At 37.6% G+C, this 19,263-nt stretch overlaps 1 protein-coding gene and 1 long non-coding RNA gene across 2 annotated transcripts in view; one reads left to right on the forward strand and one right to left on the reverse strand.

The window, feature by feature from the left end:
- Positions 1–979: 979 nt before the first annotated feature.
- Positions 980–14,662, reverse strand: LOC125403351 (gastric triacylglycerol lipase). Its single transcript, XM_048438663.3, has 8 exons — positions 14,551–14,662; positions 13,239–13,437; positions 12,818–12,927; positions 10,567–10,703; positions 6,203–6,349; positions 4,530–4,601; positions 4,010–4,081; positions 980–1,328 (listed from the first exon to the last, which is right to left on the reverse strand). The coding sequence occupies exons 1-8, from the start codon at positions 14,660–14,662 to the stop codon at positions 1,098–1,100; spliced, it is 1,080 nt and encodes a 359-aa protein (XP_048294620.2). The 3' UTR covers positions 980–1,097.
- A 1,275-nt stretch (positions 14,663–15,937) lies between these two features.
- The window catches only part of LOC125403483 (uncharacterized), a 39,113-nt gene continuing 35,787 nt past the window's right edge, over positions 15,938–19,263 (forward strand). Inside the window, exons 1-2 of the long non-coding RNA XR_007232969.3 lie at positions 15,938–16,008; positions 16,950–16,972. This is a non-coding gene — a long non-coding RNA (uncharacterized LOC125403483). The remainder of the gene's footprint in view (positions 16,009–16,949; positions 16,973–19,263) is intronic.

The raw sequence follows: 19,263 nt of genomic DNA on the forward strand, positions 1-19,263 counted from the left end.
CCAGTGAAACAGGATTGACTGAGAGAGTGGAAATAGTAAAGAATAGAAGGAAGTTCATCAAATTATGCTAATACTAAATTAATTTAAACTTCTATACACTTGCGGGGGGAGATATTCAAAGTCACTACAAAATCTCATTCCAGTATTGTGGGAATTGCTACCCCGAGTTATATTTCCCTGCCCCCATTCGAGGTGCTTATCTGCAAAGAATCATGACTTCCCTCTGCTCCTGGAGTTGGATGAGGAAGTTTGAGTGCACATGACTATTCCTTGATCCATGCTGGGGTCAGGTGACAGTCCCTACTGGGGACAGGTGAAGGTTGAATGCACATGATCAGTCCTTGACCCCTACTGGGGTCAGGTGAGAGTCCCTCCTTGGGTCAGGTGACAGTCCCTTCGCAGCCCCCTCCCCATTTGGTGCCATGGTATAAAAGCTAGCCCCAGCAGAACAATAAACAAGTTGCTGTTTCACCTCAACCTCGTGCTCTGTGGATTTCATTCAACCTGGACACCCTCCGCCGAGACTTGTGGTTCCAGACCGTGCTGGTGCGGTACAGTATAGCTATAAACACTTTATTTGCTTGACTTTGTTGGCTCAGAGAAGTGAGAATGATGCATGTAGTTTTGGCATTGCTGAGCTTTACATGGTGAGATGTTGTCCAGAGAATGGGTAAAGGAATCCCATGTGAATAACTCCCCAACCTGACAGATAAGACCACAATTCAGAGCAGCAAACGAGAGAGTGAACCTGAGCTGCTGTGGCAGCTACTATAGTAACATTTACCTCTGTTCAGAGAACAAGACCTAAACAGCCACCATCTGCTAGACACAGCCTAAGAGAATGGCAAGTAGAGGCAGAAATACCAGAAACTTTAGGAACGCAATGGTTAAGCTTTCTCAAGATGGTATAGAAGACATATTTGATTCTTGACAAATGAAATCCTGTATTTCTTTAAATTAAAAAAATGACAAATGAGAACTTTGTTGATGCTACTGTATTTCCAAAGTAAAAATTACAACAATAAGTATTCATTTTAAACATTACAAAACTGTATATGAAAGAAGAAAGGATTTTGGAATGCTTGTAGGCAATTCTTTTAATCTTTTGCCATCAAGGACAGGATCTCATCGTAAACCTCTTGAGGAGCATTCATTGCCCAGATAAAGTCCAGGTGATTGTAAGGAAGAACCTCCCTATGGTAAAGGAGGTTTTGAAGTTTGGGAAGAAGCATGTCAACATCTTTGGGATCAGCCAGGATGTCATGGCCACCATTCCACACTGCAATTGGCACAGTCATGGCTGACACATCGTAATCAGGAGGCGTTATCTAAAACAGGTGAAAGAAGCAGAGTTTAGGCCACCATACTTCAGGAGCAATATCGAATGTGTGTTAGTTGCAAATAAAATCTAATGATTGTTTTAAGTAAATCGCTTTTACCCACAGAGCAAAGTGAATACAGCACGGTTTGGGTCAATGCTTCTCAACTTCTAATAGGTCTGTCAATCTGCAAGGACTTTTGTTAAAATGAAGACTGATTCAGCAGATCAGGGAGGCAAGTCAGGGATCTCACAGATACAGGTGATGTTGATGCTACTGGTTCTAAACTATGACCTAAGTGGTTGGGCCTTAGATGACAGTTCATAGCAATTAAAAACCTAGATTTCAGTTCGGCTGAAGGAAGAGGATTTAATTAGATTCTTGTGTGTGTACAGGATGGGCACACACAAACCACTGTGTCCATGTGGAGGGTAGAGTACAGCCTTCATGATGGTCCTTGCCATCCATCAGATAGGGTCTCTTCCATCCCCTGGTGGATACGTCAGGCCAGTCGGCCAACAAGTGTCTGATAATTCCCGTCTCTGCCCCCCTCCTACTAGGGGCACATTGAAGTTATTACATAGCAAACACTTTACCCACTGATCCATCGCCTCAGCAAGGATTTTCCTAGAACACAACAAGTAGATGATGGTGGTGGCAGACTGCCTCTACCATTCTGAATCATGATCCTGGGTCCTGAGTCATTTGTTTTGACTTTGTGTTGACTGCTGCAGTGTACATTATTTTGGCATTTTTTTATATGCTGTTTGGCCTCACTAGAAGCTACTCTGTCTGGAAATCTCTCAGTTAGGATCTTCAACATGACTGTGTCAGCTGTACAACTTCCCCCAGTCATTTCTGCTCGATGATTTGATGATGTTGCCTGCCTGCTGCTTGCTATTCATTCTTTCAGTTCACAGACTCATCCGAGGGGCTGCTTTATTCTACCAAGGATTCTTGATACAGAGCTCCAGCTGGTACCTCAACAGGATGTCACATCCCACTTTCCGCTGGTTGTTTCTCACCCTCCTGTTTGATGATGTTATATTTTGCTTGGCTTCTCAATCAGCCTGCCTCAGGGATCTCTGCTGGATGTTTTGAGTGTCTGATTTGAAAATATTTTGCTATTTCTCCATTGATTCTATCTTCATCTTACTATCTGCTTGCAATACAGTTAATAAACTCATTTTTTTCAAAACTGAAGGCACAACTATCATAAACTACTCTGAACTGTACAAAAAACTGCCCACATGTGGTTAGTGACCAGGACAGGTAAGAAGCTGTATCTACTGCACATTCATATAATTTTACTAAATAGTGCTTCACATTGTGAGAAACAGTCTAATTGTCTTGGATCTTTTTTCTAGAACACCATCATTAGCACAATGGGCTTATAAAGATTCATAAAGCAGAAAGTGGAAAAAGAATGCTCTCTCCATGATTCCCATAATCTAGACTGGCTTTATTTAAGTACTCTTGTTCTTTAGATTATTATTTCAAGGATACTAATCAATTATCCTCAAAGTTTGTGTCTTCACACTTCATGAACAAGCCAGCTTACATGTGCAAACCATTTATTATATTACTGTCCTAGCAATTTATTCTTTTTCTTATATTCCCTCATATAATGGCTGAAATGTGCAGAGTACCTAAAATAAACACACTTTGTTTTGTTTACACGCCATTGAGGAAGCAACTTCTTAGATGTTATCTCTGCCTGTTAAATTAGCATCACTGATTTCATGACAACCAGAAGTGTTATTGGCTGGAAGAAGGGTAGACTTGATTATTGGTGCTTAAGGTTCTTACTTGGCTATCTGTGATTGATTCCTTTGCCCAATAGCAAAGTAAATTCAAAGCAAGTCTATACTTTGTGAGTTGATCTGAGAGTAGTCCAAAAAATCCTCTTTAAAGACATCAAATAAAGGGTAGGACTTTTCTCTATATGTAGAATCTTGTTCTGAAAACCCATACTTATAAGTTCTGAGTCAGGGAAACAGAGGGAAGTTAGGGTTATTCATCTACCACTTGAAGAGAAAAAAATGGGGATGTTTAAATAGGAACAGTGGATCACAAACCAACGTAGGGAGCTAGCCTTACTAAAAATTTGTCAATGATAACCTGAGAGTTGGCCCTGAGTAAAGGGTTACAGATATTATCATTCTTATATCCCATCAATAATTCCCTACTCTGTGAATTATTGTGCAATTTTGTAACGACCTCGGAGTAGATCAACTCCAGGATCTGGGTCTTTTGTACCATAGCTTGTGTGAGGATTCTAAGGCACCCTCATGCTCAAAAATATTTCTACCTTTGGCCTGAAAACACACTACTTTTTTCTTCTGCATGGAAATGTGTTTCATGAAATCATTCACCTGGCTGTCTAAAAGGAGAGGCTAATGTATGAGAAAACTGGTTAGTATTCTGAACAGACATAACAGTTAACCTGTGTATTGTGGGGAGGTAGGATTGTAAAGCTGGGCTGTGCAAAGAGCCTGTGCTGTTAATTTATGGAAATTAAATACTCAGGTGTGACTCAGTTCCATTTTCAGAACATAGTAGTGGGATAATGAGAAACTGGACAGCAGCATTGGTTTGGGAATTGGATGCCTGATTATCATACTTTTCTTTCCAGACTTTTATCTCTTTGTCTTTTAAATTGTGAGCTATTTCAATCTCAGGAAACTTACCTGATTGTAGTGTAACAGGTTCTGGAATGGGCTTCCCCAGTTGAAGGCTTGAAGTCTCCCAGATTTAGCAACCTAATGAAAATGTAAAGGTAAAGAGTAAGTAAAAATTAATAAGAAGTAATTAAGATTAATTAGGTAAAAGCTTTCTCATAACCCTCTTGAAAACAAGTAAACCTCCAAATTCCTCACTTTAGTTTTTTTATAATTATTGAGAAAATATTTTCTCATTCCAAATAATTGCAATAACCATCTAGGATATGTGTTGTTCAATAGAGAACATATGTGAGTGCAAATACAGCATTGTTTCTATTTTTTGCATGGCATATCATAAAAGTAATTATTCCTTTGTTACTCAAGGCACATGTCATAAGATTTTCATGCACGTGGGTTCAGAGTTATTTTTGTAGGTTAACACATATAGAAAAATTGCCTGTCAGAGACATTTTAAGACTGTGCTTTAGGTTAAGTGCAAAGGTTCAGCCCCACAAAGTGAATGCCAACAACACTGGACTACTGATACCTGGGCCCAGTGGAGGATGTCTTGAACGGACGTTCCTGCTGGATTATGGCCTAGATATACATCGAAACGACTCTAGAAATCAAGCACATACACAGAGGCTTAGACATATTTGGTTTCTGTAAAACAATTAGGAGCTAAGCTTTGTGATTCAATCCAGTGTTGCAGGCTACCCTGTAACACACCTTAATGGAAGGATGAACAATACAGTTGCACACCCGCCAAGGAAGGATGAGCAATACAGTTACATGCTGGCCTAGGAAGGAAGAGCAATAGAGTTGCATGCGAGCCTAGGGTCTACAAAGCACACCACTTGCTTTAACCACAATGAACAATGCGGATGGCTTATTAGCCCCATATTTTTTCAAAGCAGATTTTGAGACTCAAAGTAGTTTTGAAAAATATTAGTTTCACAAGAATATCAATCATCAGTATGAGGCCAGAAAGTTTTACCTAGTTTATGAACCTAAACTCTCAACTTAGTCTCCATGGAGACAGTAATTACATTTTCACTACTAAGTTTCCAGTGAGTACAGAAATTAGTACACTACATTTTATCAATAAAATTCATTATTTAGGAATTCAAAGTTATGAATTAGAGTCATGGTAGCCCTGTAATTCCAGTTACTTGGAAGGTGGAGTCAAGACGATCTCTGGTTAAAGCCCTGCCTTAGCTTTTGAATGAGTGACTGAGAAATTTCGCAAGATTCTGTCTCTCACACAAAAAATGTTATTTAAAAAGAAAGTCTGACAGTATACCTCAGTGGTAGAACATGATCCTAAAATTACTAAGTTCTGCCCTTAGTACAAAATAAAAAAGGAGAAGTACGTGCATATATATATATATATATATATATATATATATATATATATATATATGTTATATGTTATATTTGTACTAATAAAAATTTAGTATAAATTATTTATTTAAACTTTACAAGAGCATATTTTGTGCGTGTGTGTGTGAGGAAACCAGTACAAGAGCTTAAATCAGTTACAATAGTAGGTTTTAAATTAGTCTGATATAAAGCTGGGCAGTGATGGCACACGTCTTTAATCCCAGCGCTGAGAAGGCAGAGGCAGGTAGGTCTCTGTGAGTTCAAGGGCAGCTAGTACCAGGACAGGCTTCAAAGGTACAGAAAAACTCGTCTCGAAAAGCTAATAAACAAACAAACAAACAAATAAATAAATAAATAAGGCTGACATAAATTGATGTGTTTAAGAAACTCAAGATATTGGATTTTCTCATGAAAGCTTTAAAACTCTAACTCAGAGAATAAAAATGCAGATCAAGATATGCATAAGTTGTTAACACAGCTTCACAGAAATGCGTTTTACAAAGCGAATGAGTATGACTAGCAACATTAACAGCATTGACCACATTTATTTGATGCATTGTTCCTCAGAAGGGTCTGCCCAATGAGCTTCATTCCCTTCTGGCACAGAAGGGAAATTTCATGCCAGCTAAATGTCAATCACGTTTTGAATGGGAGCCAGAGACGAAACTGGAATGAGCAGTAAGTAGCTTGTGATTTTTCTGTGAACTACCACAGTGCTGCGGGCACAGTTCTGAGGCGACGTAGTGCTTGTGAAGGACCGTTCTTATGTGACGGCGACTAGACAATCAAATGTGCTTGTGAAGAGGGCCTTGAATGGAGGCCACGATGAGTACGTACCACATTCAAGTTCTTCCTGTCGAAGCCACACATGATGAACAAAGCGTTGCTGCAGAGACGTCCCAGCAGCTCCCGCGTGCACACTTCAGTACCAAGAAATTGATCAAAGTAGTTGTGTGGCATGAATATTTTGTTACCGAATATAATCTGAAGGACAAAGGTATCGTTAGAACATGACAGCAGCCAAGCTGTAGAAACCCTTAATTGCTAAAGCCACGAATCCAGGTGTGATTACGCTTGTATTTTTCTTTAGTTCTGTAAGTTGTTTTAGAAATTTCCTGTTCTTTAGACCTGTTTCTCTCACCATGTACAAAAGCCAACTGGATCGAAGACCTAAGTGTGAAGACTGGAACACTGAAAGTTCTAGAAGAAAACATAGGCAATACCATATATGATGGAGTATGTATAGCAAAGGACGAGACTCTCTTAGTCTAAGAATTAAGGCCAAAGTTGACCAGGAGGGTCTCAAAGCTAAAAGGTTTCTGCATAGGTTAAGATGGAGAAAACTAGGAAAAGAGGAAGCCCACAAAATGAAAATTGATCTTTGCTAGTTGTACCTCTGGTAAAGCATTAATATCCAGAATATATAAAGGGCAACAAAACAGAACAAAAAAAGGAACTGTTCAAAGAATGGACCCAGAACCTGGGCAGAGAGTTCAAATAAACACAAACAAGCAAATAAAACACAGTGACTAAAAAAGACCTCAAAAATTGTTCCTTGTCTCTAACAATTAAGGAAATGCAAATCAAAATGACTCCTAGATTTCATCTTATCCCAGTCAGAATGACAAAGATCAATAAAACAACACACAACAGCTGCTGGGGGGAAAGAATAGAGAAAAAGGAACCCACACTCTCTGTTGAGGACACTGCAAACTTGTGCAGTCACTCGACATCAGTATGGAGAATTCTCAACAAGCTAAAAATAAATCTATCTCTCTATACCAGTCATTGACATGTGCTCAAAAAACTACTCCACATCATATTCCAGAGATACTTGCTCAGCCATTTTCATTGCTGTTTCATTCACAGTAACTAGGAAGCAGAAACAATCTAAATGTCCTTCAACTGATAAATAGATAATACAAATTCAAAGCATGTACACTATGGGATACTATTCAGCTGTAAAGAAACTGAAATTGTGAACTTTGCAGGTAAATAAATAGAACTAGAAAAGACTATATCGAGTAAAGTAGATCCGAACCAGAAAGACAAATGTCCCATGTTCTCTTTCTTTGGAGGCTCCTAGCTCCAAATCTTTAGATATGTTAGTACATGTTCTAGAGTAATTGTGAAATAAGGAAAGTAAAAAAGAGACCATTGCCAAGGTGGAAAAGTTGGGGAACAATAAACAGAGGAATATCAGGGTATAAGTGATCTGATTTGGGCAATGGGATGAAGAATGGGCTCTAATTGAGAAGGGGATGGAGAGAAGTACAGAAGAGAAAAGAGTAAAATAACATTAAGGCTGTTTTTAAAGTGTAAGGGATTTTACTGTTAACTATTGATCATAAAAACTAATACATGAAAGTTTTCTATATGAATATGCATATATAGTTAAAATGAAAATTTCTCATCTGGACTGATAATTTGGCTCTCGAAAAGCCAAAGGCCATCAACAAAAGCCCCAACACCAAGCATGAGCAGCTCTCATTCGTCTGGTTGAAGTTGTTGATCAGGATTATCCAAGAGACTTCCAAAATATTACAGGTTGCTGCTATTGCCCTTGGTTGCTGCCCAGAGGTGGAAGGTAAGACCCTGCCGTTGAAGGCACCATACAATTCAGACACAGGACCCAGAGGCCCCTGAGTTGGAACTGACTGGAATGTGTCCTCCCAACGTGGTTCCAAATGTCATAATGAAAACTTGGAAAGGAGGGAGCAACTAACAGTTCTAATCAGCTATGACATCTACAAACCACAACAATGACCAGCATGGTGAGAAAATCTTAAAGGTGTAGTAGTCATACACTTACTGAGATGGTAACCAACAGCTCTCTATTGGGCTTAAGAGCCATTCAACAAGAGGAATTCACTCAGATATCAAAGTCCCCAGAGATAGTAAGGTCATGGATTTTGGAGAAGAACCTATAACCACCACTTTACTAAACCAGCACAATCCCAAACTATATTCTACATATTTGTCTTTATACCCACAGATAAGTGTAGTCCTCACCTCTCATAAAGGAAACTTCTCTTTGCAGCAAGCAAGAAACAATTACAGAAAATCACAATCAATCAAAATGCAAAGTTGTGGGGCCAAGCCACAATTGATACATCTACAATACATTCCCATACCTAAGGTTCAGAGAACATGAGAAAGAGGGTTAGAAAGACTGTAATAGTCAGATTGCCAGAGATTTTTGCTGGGACACTGTGTATCCTGGTAATGCCAGAAGCTACACCCACAAACATGTCTCACCAACATGATTGCCTAAACATGAACTGAATAAGGGTGGTACCATTAGACATGCTATTGCAGACAGGAGGGAAGAGCATGAGGCCTTAATCCTACACAAGCAAGAACAGGCAACTAAGAAAAGCTGAGAACTGGAGAGGGAGCCATTTCCTGGGAAGCAGAAACCATTTTTTTATCCAGTACCAAATGATCAGCCCTGAAAATATATATACAAATATCACTATACAGATTGAACAGGCTGTATTAGAAACAGAGGTGGCTATAAATAGGCGTATATGCATGCAGCGACAGTTGATGAAAAAAAAAAGGCCATGACTTTGAAAGAGGTCAAGAAGGGATATGTGGGAATATTTGGAGGGAGAAAAGGGAAGAGGGAAATGTTGTTATTATAATCTCAAAATAAAATAAAATAAAACTATTATGTGTTTGGGAGCCATGGGGAGGTACATGTGTGCCGAAGAACTCGTGTGGAGATCAGAGGAGAACCCATGGGAGTCTGTTGTTTTCTCCTCCTGCTATGTGTGCCCCAGTAATTGAACTTAAGTTGTCAGACTTGGTAGCAATCAACTCTGCCCATCAATCTATTTTGCCCCCTTTCTCTCATTTAATTTTCTCAATGAGATTGTGAAATGGAAAGAGCAGATATAACACTCGGTGTGTATTATTGCATTGAGAACTGTATAGCCTCTTGAAGCAAGTAGAAGAAACAATGTATTATAACCCAGCTGGAGTAATAAAGGCCGTGGAATCAAACCATGAAGTAACATGGCAGAATGTTATAACTACATATCGACATTTGTGGTTTGAGTAATAAATTATGAGATCAGGAGGAGAAAATGGGGACTCAGAGTGATCTCTCTGGGGAAATCTTTAGACTCAATTGTGTTGAGGTTTGAGACATTTTGCTTTCTCAATTCTATGCCCAAGGAAACATGACTAGGAAATAGTGCTTCAGGCTAATGAGTAAGAGAGTATACCTGTAATTCTGATCCATGCCTGTGGCTTAATGTCTAAATGCCTTCTCTGTTCCTGCTACTTGAGCATAAGTAGGAAACGAGAGGCTCCGTGCAGCAGGAAAAAGCTGCGGCCATATTAATGTTTTAGGTTTTGCATAAAAGGTTTGTGAATACCTTTGACTGTGGGCAGTGTCTCTGGCTTTAGGCGTGCATGCTAACCTAGAGGGGCAGTGAATGAATACAGCAGTGAAGGGAATGATATAATCACTGTGCTGTATTTATCGGCTCAGGCTACACCATTCTTCTAAAGGAACTTGTGCAAATGTGCAGGTGTGTCTTCAGTGTTGGCTTGAGTGCAAGGAAAGTAGGGCATTAAATATTTGAATGAGTAAGTGCTATTATTTCACCCTATGTGGGCCTGCTCAACAAGGCACTAAGTATTTGTGGTGTATTGAAGCCCATAATATTTTCCTATGAAATTTCCATTTTGTGGGACAAGAGCTCTTAGGTAGCCCAAGAGTGTTTAATCAGATGTTGCACAGAATTTACTTTGCATGCTCATTGATTTCTTTGTTTTCTTAATTTTTCCCTCCCCTTTTGCCTTCTTGTCCTCCTCTCCCAAGTTTTATGGTACTACCTGGGATTCTTACTTGGCGATTGTTCTCTGCTTTTCACACCCCATTCCCTGTTGAAGAATTGGGACTTCTACTTTGACACGGGTGTGTGGAATGCTTGGCCAGTGAGACACCCTTGAAAAACCAAAACACCTATGGCATTGACAGCCCACTCTAGGCTAATCAAAACCAAAGGAACAAATGGGAATCTCAGAGGCAAGACATGATCGATACATTTTAATGCTTGCAAAGAGAAAATATAAACATGTACAATTTAGTTTGTGGATCTAAATATGTTCAGCCTTAAGGAACATTTATTTACTTTGATCACTTGGAAAGCCAATGGCAAGTGGATACCTTAAATGGAATCACGTACCTTGAAAAGAAATGCAGGAATAAGTGAAAGTTTTTTCAAAGGGCTTTCTGCGTATGTCACAGTAGCAACTGGAGCTAATGCATAAAACGTCTTTATTCTTTTAGCCAGTGTAGGAATGGTAGAAAAGGCAATAAAACCTGAAACCGAACAGACCATCGGTGAAGAAGGTGTGTGCACGTGTGTGCTGTTCTTCTTTCACAAGTGTGATATTATTTTGGAGTTGCTCAAAATACCATCTGAGGCAAACTGAGAAACGTACGCATTAGTTTGTTGAGATATGTGTACACATGGTGATGGCACTTTAAAATATCCACTAATGAACAAAATTTGAGTTCAATCTTCAATTGACTCAAGATAGAGGCAGAGTGGAGTAACTCGGTATCAAGGCAAGTAGTTTTACTTCTTTCAGTAAGTTGTAAGGAAACTATTGTATTGCATCTAGATTCAACAATTTTAATTATAGTAATGTGATTATAATAATCGGTGCAGAACACTGAGTTATATTAAGTGTGTGTCACAGAAAGTAATGCTATAAGAACCCTTATAGCCAAGCATTTATTGGCAGATGCCAATAATCTCAGCACTCTGGAGACGGATTTAAGAGGGTCAGGAGTTTGAAGTCAGTCTGAGCTACACAGGACAGCCTTGTTTCATTAAAAAAAATAAAAAACAAAACAAAACAACAACCTACTGCCAACAACAAAACAGATACCTATGACTTCTAGGAAGGTATTCCAACTACCTCTTAGACTTCATTTTCACAGGTTTGTGATAAGTAGTAAACTCATCCTACCTTTGGATTCCAGAATTCTGCCTGCCCGTGCACATCATTCTCACTCTCTTTGACTTTTTCCCTCTATCACAGAACTCTCATCTTGTAAGTGAAGGGATAACTCAGTTCTGTTCTAAGACCTCTCAGCTATCTGAAGTGACTCCTTCAGTTAATTGACATTAAACTCAGTCTCATTGACTGATGCCTCCCATAGAGTGTTTTAGTCCATTACTCTTTCTTGAACTTCAGATTGTTTATTACTGATTCTTGACATCTTTACTTGATTCTTTAATATATAACTTAGAGCATTCTCAAACTGAGTTCTTGATGTCCTTATATATCAGCGTTTCCCACTCACTTCCCTACTCCTTCGGATAACAGAATCTCCATTACCCCAGGACCTCAAGCCACAAACTCTGGCATAATCTTTACTCCTATTTTTGCTTCTGTACCCTTTATCCAACATTTTAGTAAAGATTTTTGGCTGCATCTATTTGTTCACACTGCATGTACACATGTATGTATGTATGTATGTATATACACACATGCCACTTGATTGGGCATCATTATTTCCACAGGTCTCCTCACCCCTCAGTAATCAAGGACACCCTAATCGCTGGTATGAATTCCTGTTTGGGTCCTCTAGCTGCTTCTGAGTTCCTGCCACTGCTGCATTCCAGCAATAAGAAAGATCATATAATGCACCATGTAACTTCTGTATTAAAAATTTCTTGATGATTGATTTCCTTTTTACTGCTAGTAAAGGCTGATGTTCTTACAATATTTGTAGAACCCTGAATACTCTGTTCTACGCAGCTGTTGCAATGTCATCCCGCTCTGTTTCTCTCTCATTGACTCTTACTCTGACTCCTACCCAAGGCGAACAGTGTCACTGCTGATCTCAGAACCTGTTCTGTAGCTCGGGATCCATTGCATTTCCTGTTCTCGCTCCTTAGACCATCAGCTGCCACGCGCGCGCATTGCTCTTCTATGTCTTCACTCAGCGGGTCTTGGCAGTTTTTCTCTGCTGAAAATGACTTTCAAAGCCCTCGGAGACTGCCTAAAATCCTGCATGAGGTATATTTCCTGTATCACTAGCGTGGTTTGTTGAACTTTATGTTACTTGTAATCTGTAATTTATCTTCTTTGGTATATTATTTGGGCAAACGGCCTGGTTTCCATTAAAAATGAAGAAATGAAAAGAGCAAATCATGTGGGAGGCTGGAACATACTGCCTTTGGAGTCAGGCGGTCTGGATTGCTATCAGAGTCATTCTACTGGGCGACTGATGAAGACTCATGCCGCTTGCTCCAATTATTTATTCTACTGCTTCGCTTACCCATCTTTAGGGTAGGAGGGCTAATTGTCCTTATATCACTGGATTGCCATGGACATGGCATTTTATAAGGCTGCAAAGCAGTGGCTATGCTTACTGGGTAGTGTATAGATACTGTATGCAGGGTCAGGGCTTTTACTTACCAATAGTGGTGCCCTGAGAATGACCAACGTAGTGCAACTTCTCTTGTCCAGTCTTCTCTACAATGAAATCTATTGTGGCTGGAAGGTCATATTTAGCCATTTCATCGAAGCTGCAAGAATAAAGTAAATCAGACAAAAGTATAGTTTCTAAAACTCAAGAGTCCTCCCTTTAGCTACATTGTTAGTTTTATTTGAAAAAAGCATTTTTAGGCATCTCTTGATCTTGGGTATGGAGATACTAACAAGCTTGAAGTAAAATTATCCTTGGAATAAGGTATATAGAAGACTCAAATGTTGGATTAGAATGATATGGCTTCTTTTACCTCCTACCTGGAGTATACTTGACTTTGATGGGAAAGCAAGAATGCCCATGCTTGGAGAGCCAAAATAATGCCTGTTTTAAATTATTATCTTTCTTTACCTGAAAGCCCAGAATTCAACTGAGTCTGGTGAATAGTACAAATTTTTCCTGGACCATGTATTCCCTCGGCTGTTCCCCAGCCACACATCATAACCAGCGTCTGCCAAAATGAAGGCCAGGCTGTTGTTTGGCAGATTTGCAATCCAGTTTGTGGCAGATGCGAGCAAACCATGCTGCAAAAACACCACAGGTCTCTTGCCTAGGGAAGAAGATTATTCAAACATTATAAACTTATTCCTTATAGTAGGTACACATGTGGTCAGAATTAAGTATGTTCATTTTGTTGAGGTTGCATTTGGCATCTTAAATGTCTTTTCTCAAGGGTGTTTTGTGTGCCAACATTGAACAAATTGTACATTTATTATTTTTATGTATTTGTGTAAGTCTGTGTGAGTTTATGTGTGCCACATGTTTGCAGGAGTCTTTAGTGGCTAGAAAATGGCATCTGATCTTCTGGAACTGCAATTATAGACAGTTGTGAACAGCCAACATGTGGGTACTGAGAACTGAACCCAAGTTCAAGCAAGAACAACGAAGGCTATTAACCACTGAGAATCTCTCTGGCACATAATTTTTATTATTATTTATTGCATTTGTATTTATCAACACAGGATTTTGTATATGCTAGGCAAATGTACCATTGAGCTATATCCTCATCTTAATTTGTACATATGTATATGCATTTACTGCATATGCCAGTTATATGTAAATAAAGATATTAAAATGATAGTCTAAAGGAATTAGGCATTGTTTATATGTAGGTTAAGAGTAATAAAGTTATTACTCTGTAATAAATAAAGTTATTTATTCTTACTCTGTAAGAAAAATAAAGTTATTTTCTGTAATGAGAAAAAAGATAAAAATTTAATAATATCATCAAAATAAAATGTCTTTTATCTGTTTAGGAAATATACCTCTAGCTGCCCCTGAACCTTCCCCTCTACAAGACAAGCTGGTTAACTTTTACATGCACTGGGATTCAGCTCAGTTACTGTGTTGAGAGAAATTGTCCCTGATTTCTTTAGCTGGGTTAGAGGGCTTAAATAGTTTGCATATAGCAACAGGACTGCATTTTTTATCATGATAACTTTCTCATTCCTTTGTCTCAATTGACTTGGTTGCTCTCTATTAAAGATTAGAAATATAACTTTGTGTTATATTTGCATTTCCATAGTGATCTAGACTTTTTTCATCCTTAAGAAGGAAGTGAAGGTGGAAAAAGGGATGAACGGTATATGGAGAGGTGGAGGAAGAAAAGGGGAGAAAGCAAAAAAGAAGAGAGAAGCAATGAAGGAAAGAAAGGAGTTTATACCTAAATTCTCTGAATTTTTCTTCCCATAAGGAATTCTGAAGACCCCCAGAATGTAGCCATCTTCAGTAACAACTTCATATTCTTCACTAGGATATCCCCAGTAATTTATCATCTGACTCTAAGGAAAAATAAAAAAAACTTTTATGTTCTAATTAATTTAAAATGAATTTTAATTTCACTAGAAATTTAGACCATTCATGACTCTAATCCCAGTAATATCTCTCAATAACTCACAATATTCATGTCTGCTTCTGGGCTTTCAGGAGCCAGTTTTCCAAATAAGCCATGTGCACCTCCAAACGTAAATATCACACTTGCTGCTGTCAACAGTGGCCACATCTTGGACTGTCCTGAAACAAAAGGACAAACTATATTGTGGTTAATCCATAGCACTCCATAACATTAAGAGATTAAGAGTTTGTGATGATTTTACCTCCAAGAGAAGTATAGGTATGACTGTGTTTGGTTATACTTGTTGAGCGAAAACTCGGGTAATAAGGATATAGGCAAATCTTCTTAATACATAGCATATTTTCCACTGTGATTATTTCTTCTCTCTCTCTCCCTCCCTCCTTCCCTCTCTCCGTGTGTGTGTGTGTGTGTGTGTGTGTGTGTGTGTGTGTGTGTGTGTGTGTTTCCAAATGGGTATACGTAGAGGGGCAGAGAACAACTTGGCTGTTTTCCTCAGGACTGAGGGGCTCTCAGTGAGTTGGTGTTTGCTGAATAGACCGGGAAATTGGTCAGAGAGTCCCAGGGATGCTCCTGTCTCAGTTCCTCATCCCTGGAATTACCAGGATGCATCACCATGTCCAGTTGTTTCACTGGGTTTGGGGTAGAACTCAGGTCCTTAGCCATGCATGCCAAGTACTTCACCAATTGAGCAATCTACTCAGTCCTGATACTTTTTCTTTAAAAACATTTCCAACTCAGGAATTTTTACCAGTAAAAAATCCTCCCTCTATTCAGGGAAGCATAGTTTTATTATTCTGTATGTTTAAGACTTCAGCCAAATTTGCTTTTTGAGCACTGAGTGGGACTAAAGTGGGCATTTGATGACTTTATAGCAATTTTAACATAATGTGTATTCAAAGTTATCATTATGGGGTCAAAGGTATGGCTTAGTGGATGAAAGTACTCGCCATGCAAGCCTGATGACCTGTAATTTGACCCCTGGAATCCATTCCCAAAAGCTGTCCTCTGACATCCACATGTGCTCTGTACAGTCACACACACACTGGAATAAATAAAATAATCATTGTACTAAAATAATTACTAGTAGCCACGTCATTACTATTGACTGATTTGAAAACACTATGTGAATTTGAAAGATGACATCACCATCTCAAAATGATGTCACAATTAGAATAATGCATTGGGTATAATTCTAGGAAAGCACACCTCTTTCTACTGAGATTATATCTGAATATCTAAAGAGATTATCTCTTTGAAATTACTTAGGTAAGACAGATTATAATTCAGCAGTGTTTTATATGACCTTTTCCAGAAGTATTTAACAGCAAAAAACACATTTGCTACTATTACGTGTTTTTTAAAGAAAGGACTTTACTATTTGTATCCTCTCATATTTAAGCATGAGACTAAAAACCTGTGTTTTAGAAAGCAATGACTTTGAAATGTCTGCATCCATGCTACTACCTATACCGTTGACCTTTCATATAGCTTGTTTTCAAAGTTGTTATCTTTTATGTAGTTATAAAGCAATGTAGGCTGATAGTAAATGAATGAAAATTTTAGATTGTAAATAGTCAAATTGATGAGTCTATCTTACTATATCTAATCACTCATAAAACTTGAATAGGTTCTAGTTCCTTGTGTTTTTATTTTGATTAATATTTCAAAGAATAAACTTTGATTTTGGAAAGGAACATTATGACAAGCTCATTTGGATCATGTGATTGCAATTACCACTTACCCTTCAGTATGCATGGTACTTGGCATCAGACTCAGACCATCTAAGTTTACTTGGCTTTTATAAGCACTAACTATGAATTTTAGAATATTCACATAATAAGCTTAAGAAAAAATATAAGTGAGAAGTCACTCACTTCTTGAAGTCACTCACACCTTGAAGCATGATTAAATTCCTCAAAATATCTGACATCAAATTTCAGAATATCAATAACTATCATGGGTCCACTAGTACACTCACACATGATACAATAATACAAGTGAGTTATTTTCAAATATTTTCCTTTTCTGTAAAAGAGGGCTAACAGGAAGAGTACATTTCTTGGTGCTGCAAGCATTCATTATGATTATGTAAGTAAGCCTAAGTATTATTGCTATTATTATAAGTATTATTGCTGTTATTACATTTAATTGAAACATCCTATTAAATACTTTTAATCTCTATTAAGCATTTAATCTTTGCTTTGCAGGTGAACAAAACAAGACCCAACAGGTATGTGTAAAGCATCCCAGCCTGTATTTAAATCTGCGCTGTTTGTTTCTAAGGACTATCTTCACCACAATTGTGATGCTTCATTGAAATGACCTTAAGTAGCATAGATAAGGAACGAGTTTGGGACAATTTCTCAAAGCTTTCTGTAATACAAACCAAACTTTCATTTTCTTCGGTTTTAATTTAAAGAAATATATTTGTAGCCAATGTGACTGATAATGGTTAACTCATTGCTAGTTGCTGGGTAATGTTATGCTATTCAATTTCAAAAATAATGCTTTCTATTTTGATAAAGGGCTGGTCTCAAAAGAACAACATGAAAGAATAAACCCTCACAGAAGCTATTTACGACACTAAAAGAAAACTTCACCAATTAGCAATTAAGAATTTCATTTATACACAAAAATAAAAAATCCTAGAAGGAAAATACATAAATTAAATGGACACATTTATACTGTGATAGTTGAAGTAAAGAAAAAAAAGACTAAGATTTCAATCAATTTTGATCATCAAATGTACTTACAGTGTCCTCAGAAACAGGATTCTGCTTCTCTGCTTGCCTACTTTGACCAGTGGGCAATTATTCCTTATATACAAAATTTCAATAATGGTGTGAATTGACTGTTCATTCTTTGATTAAATTATCATGTATCCTTCATACATGGACATCATCTGATATTAAAGTACAAACTTTAAAGCCAAATACTGCAGTTGAGTACACATACTATTAAGCCCTCATCGTTAACCTTTAACTAATGCAAACATTGGTCAAAGAATTGTTGATTAGAAGTGATTTAGGAAACAATAAAAATGATGACTGATTAGAGATAGGCATAAGCTTACACATATAAAAGCGGTCAAACCTACCTTACAACACAAATGGTTCTGCAACTGGACTTAGTTTAAATGGCTTATGGTGGTAAAAGATTGGCCTCTTTGTGAAATAGGGTACCAGCTATTCTGACTGGATGGTTAGATAAGCCAACTTGCTCCACAGAGTTGAAGATTTTATAATGGTTGTTGGCCATTGTTTCTTGCCCTGGAACCAATATAAGAAATACAGCTCCTTATTGTTAAGAACATTTGAGTCGTGTCATGTAGCCTTTATGAAATTTACTGCTTAAAGTTTGAACAAAGTCTTTATGAAATTTTCTGATGAGAGTTTGGACAAAGATAATCCATAATCTAACACTTAGCAAGCTCAACAATACAAGTAACTAGAAATATATTTGAATACATAAAGAAACATTGAGGATTATTAAATAGTAGAAGTATTTATTTCTTCATGCTAAGCTTCCACTTCCACTGTGCCCTGATTGCCACTGATAGCCACTAAATTTGTGAAGGCAAAGACAATACTTTATTATAGAGAACAAGTGGAAAAGGAAAGCTCTACTGTTCTAAGATGATTTCAATTCTGTTCATTAGCAAATAGCAGATTTTATGTTTCTTCACCAACTTACTTAAATAAAAGCAGGGAAACATACAGTGTGTTCTTTTGGTCTGAGCTGTAATTGAAGAAAATTTGGTCTAAGAGTCTATGGACAAAAATACAAATTATACTAGTTGTTGAAAATCTTTGCCAAGATTACAGTTTACAAGATTACAGCAAACAAATTCCCACTTTCATTCCCCAATAATCTGATTCTTTGGGGTAATTAGTGCAGCCATATAAGCTACTATAGTGGAATTTAATTTCCGATTTGCAGCGTGCTGTTTCATAGCCCACTATCCTCATACCCTCTTTCCTCTTTCTTTTATCCCGGATTTCATCTTGGATTTCAGCTTTGTCGTCAATTTTTACAGGAAGACCATCCATCCATTGTTCTTTATCCATAAATATTGGTTTAAAGAATTGATTCCTACATTCCTGTAAGACTCTGTACTTATCTCTATTTAAGGACTATTTGAAAGGTTATTACAGCTATTCACTAGGACACACACATGCACACGCACATGCATACACACATTTCTGAAGTTCAAGAACTGCATTTAATTCATTTGCTCTCATTTCTCAATGCCTACAATTAGCCTGAAACAAAATGTGTACATGATCAATATATATGTATATAATTATTAATTAGAAAATATTTAAAGTCAGAAAATATTTTCAAATATATCTGCAGACATTTGTGCATATGTATAACTGACATATTAAATATGTACTTTTTAACCAACTCTGTAATTAAAGGAAACTCAAATGATTGTTTTTATAGAAGCATAATACAAAAAATATGCCTAAGTATACATGAGGAAAAGTTATATAGAATATAATTAATTTTATTGCTATT

This window comes from Myodes glareolus, chromosome 7 (genome assembly GCF_982192425.1).
Source record: "Myodes glareolus chromosome 7, mMyoGla1.1, whole genome shotgun sequence".
Taxonomy (NCBI): domain Eukaryota; kingdom Metazoa; phylum Chordata; class Mammalia; order Rodentia; family Cricetidae; genus Myodes; species Myodes glareolus.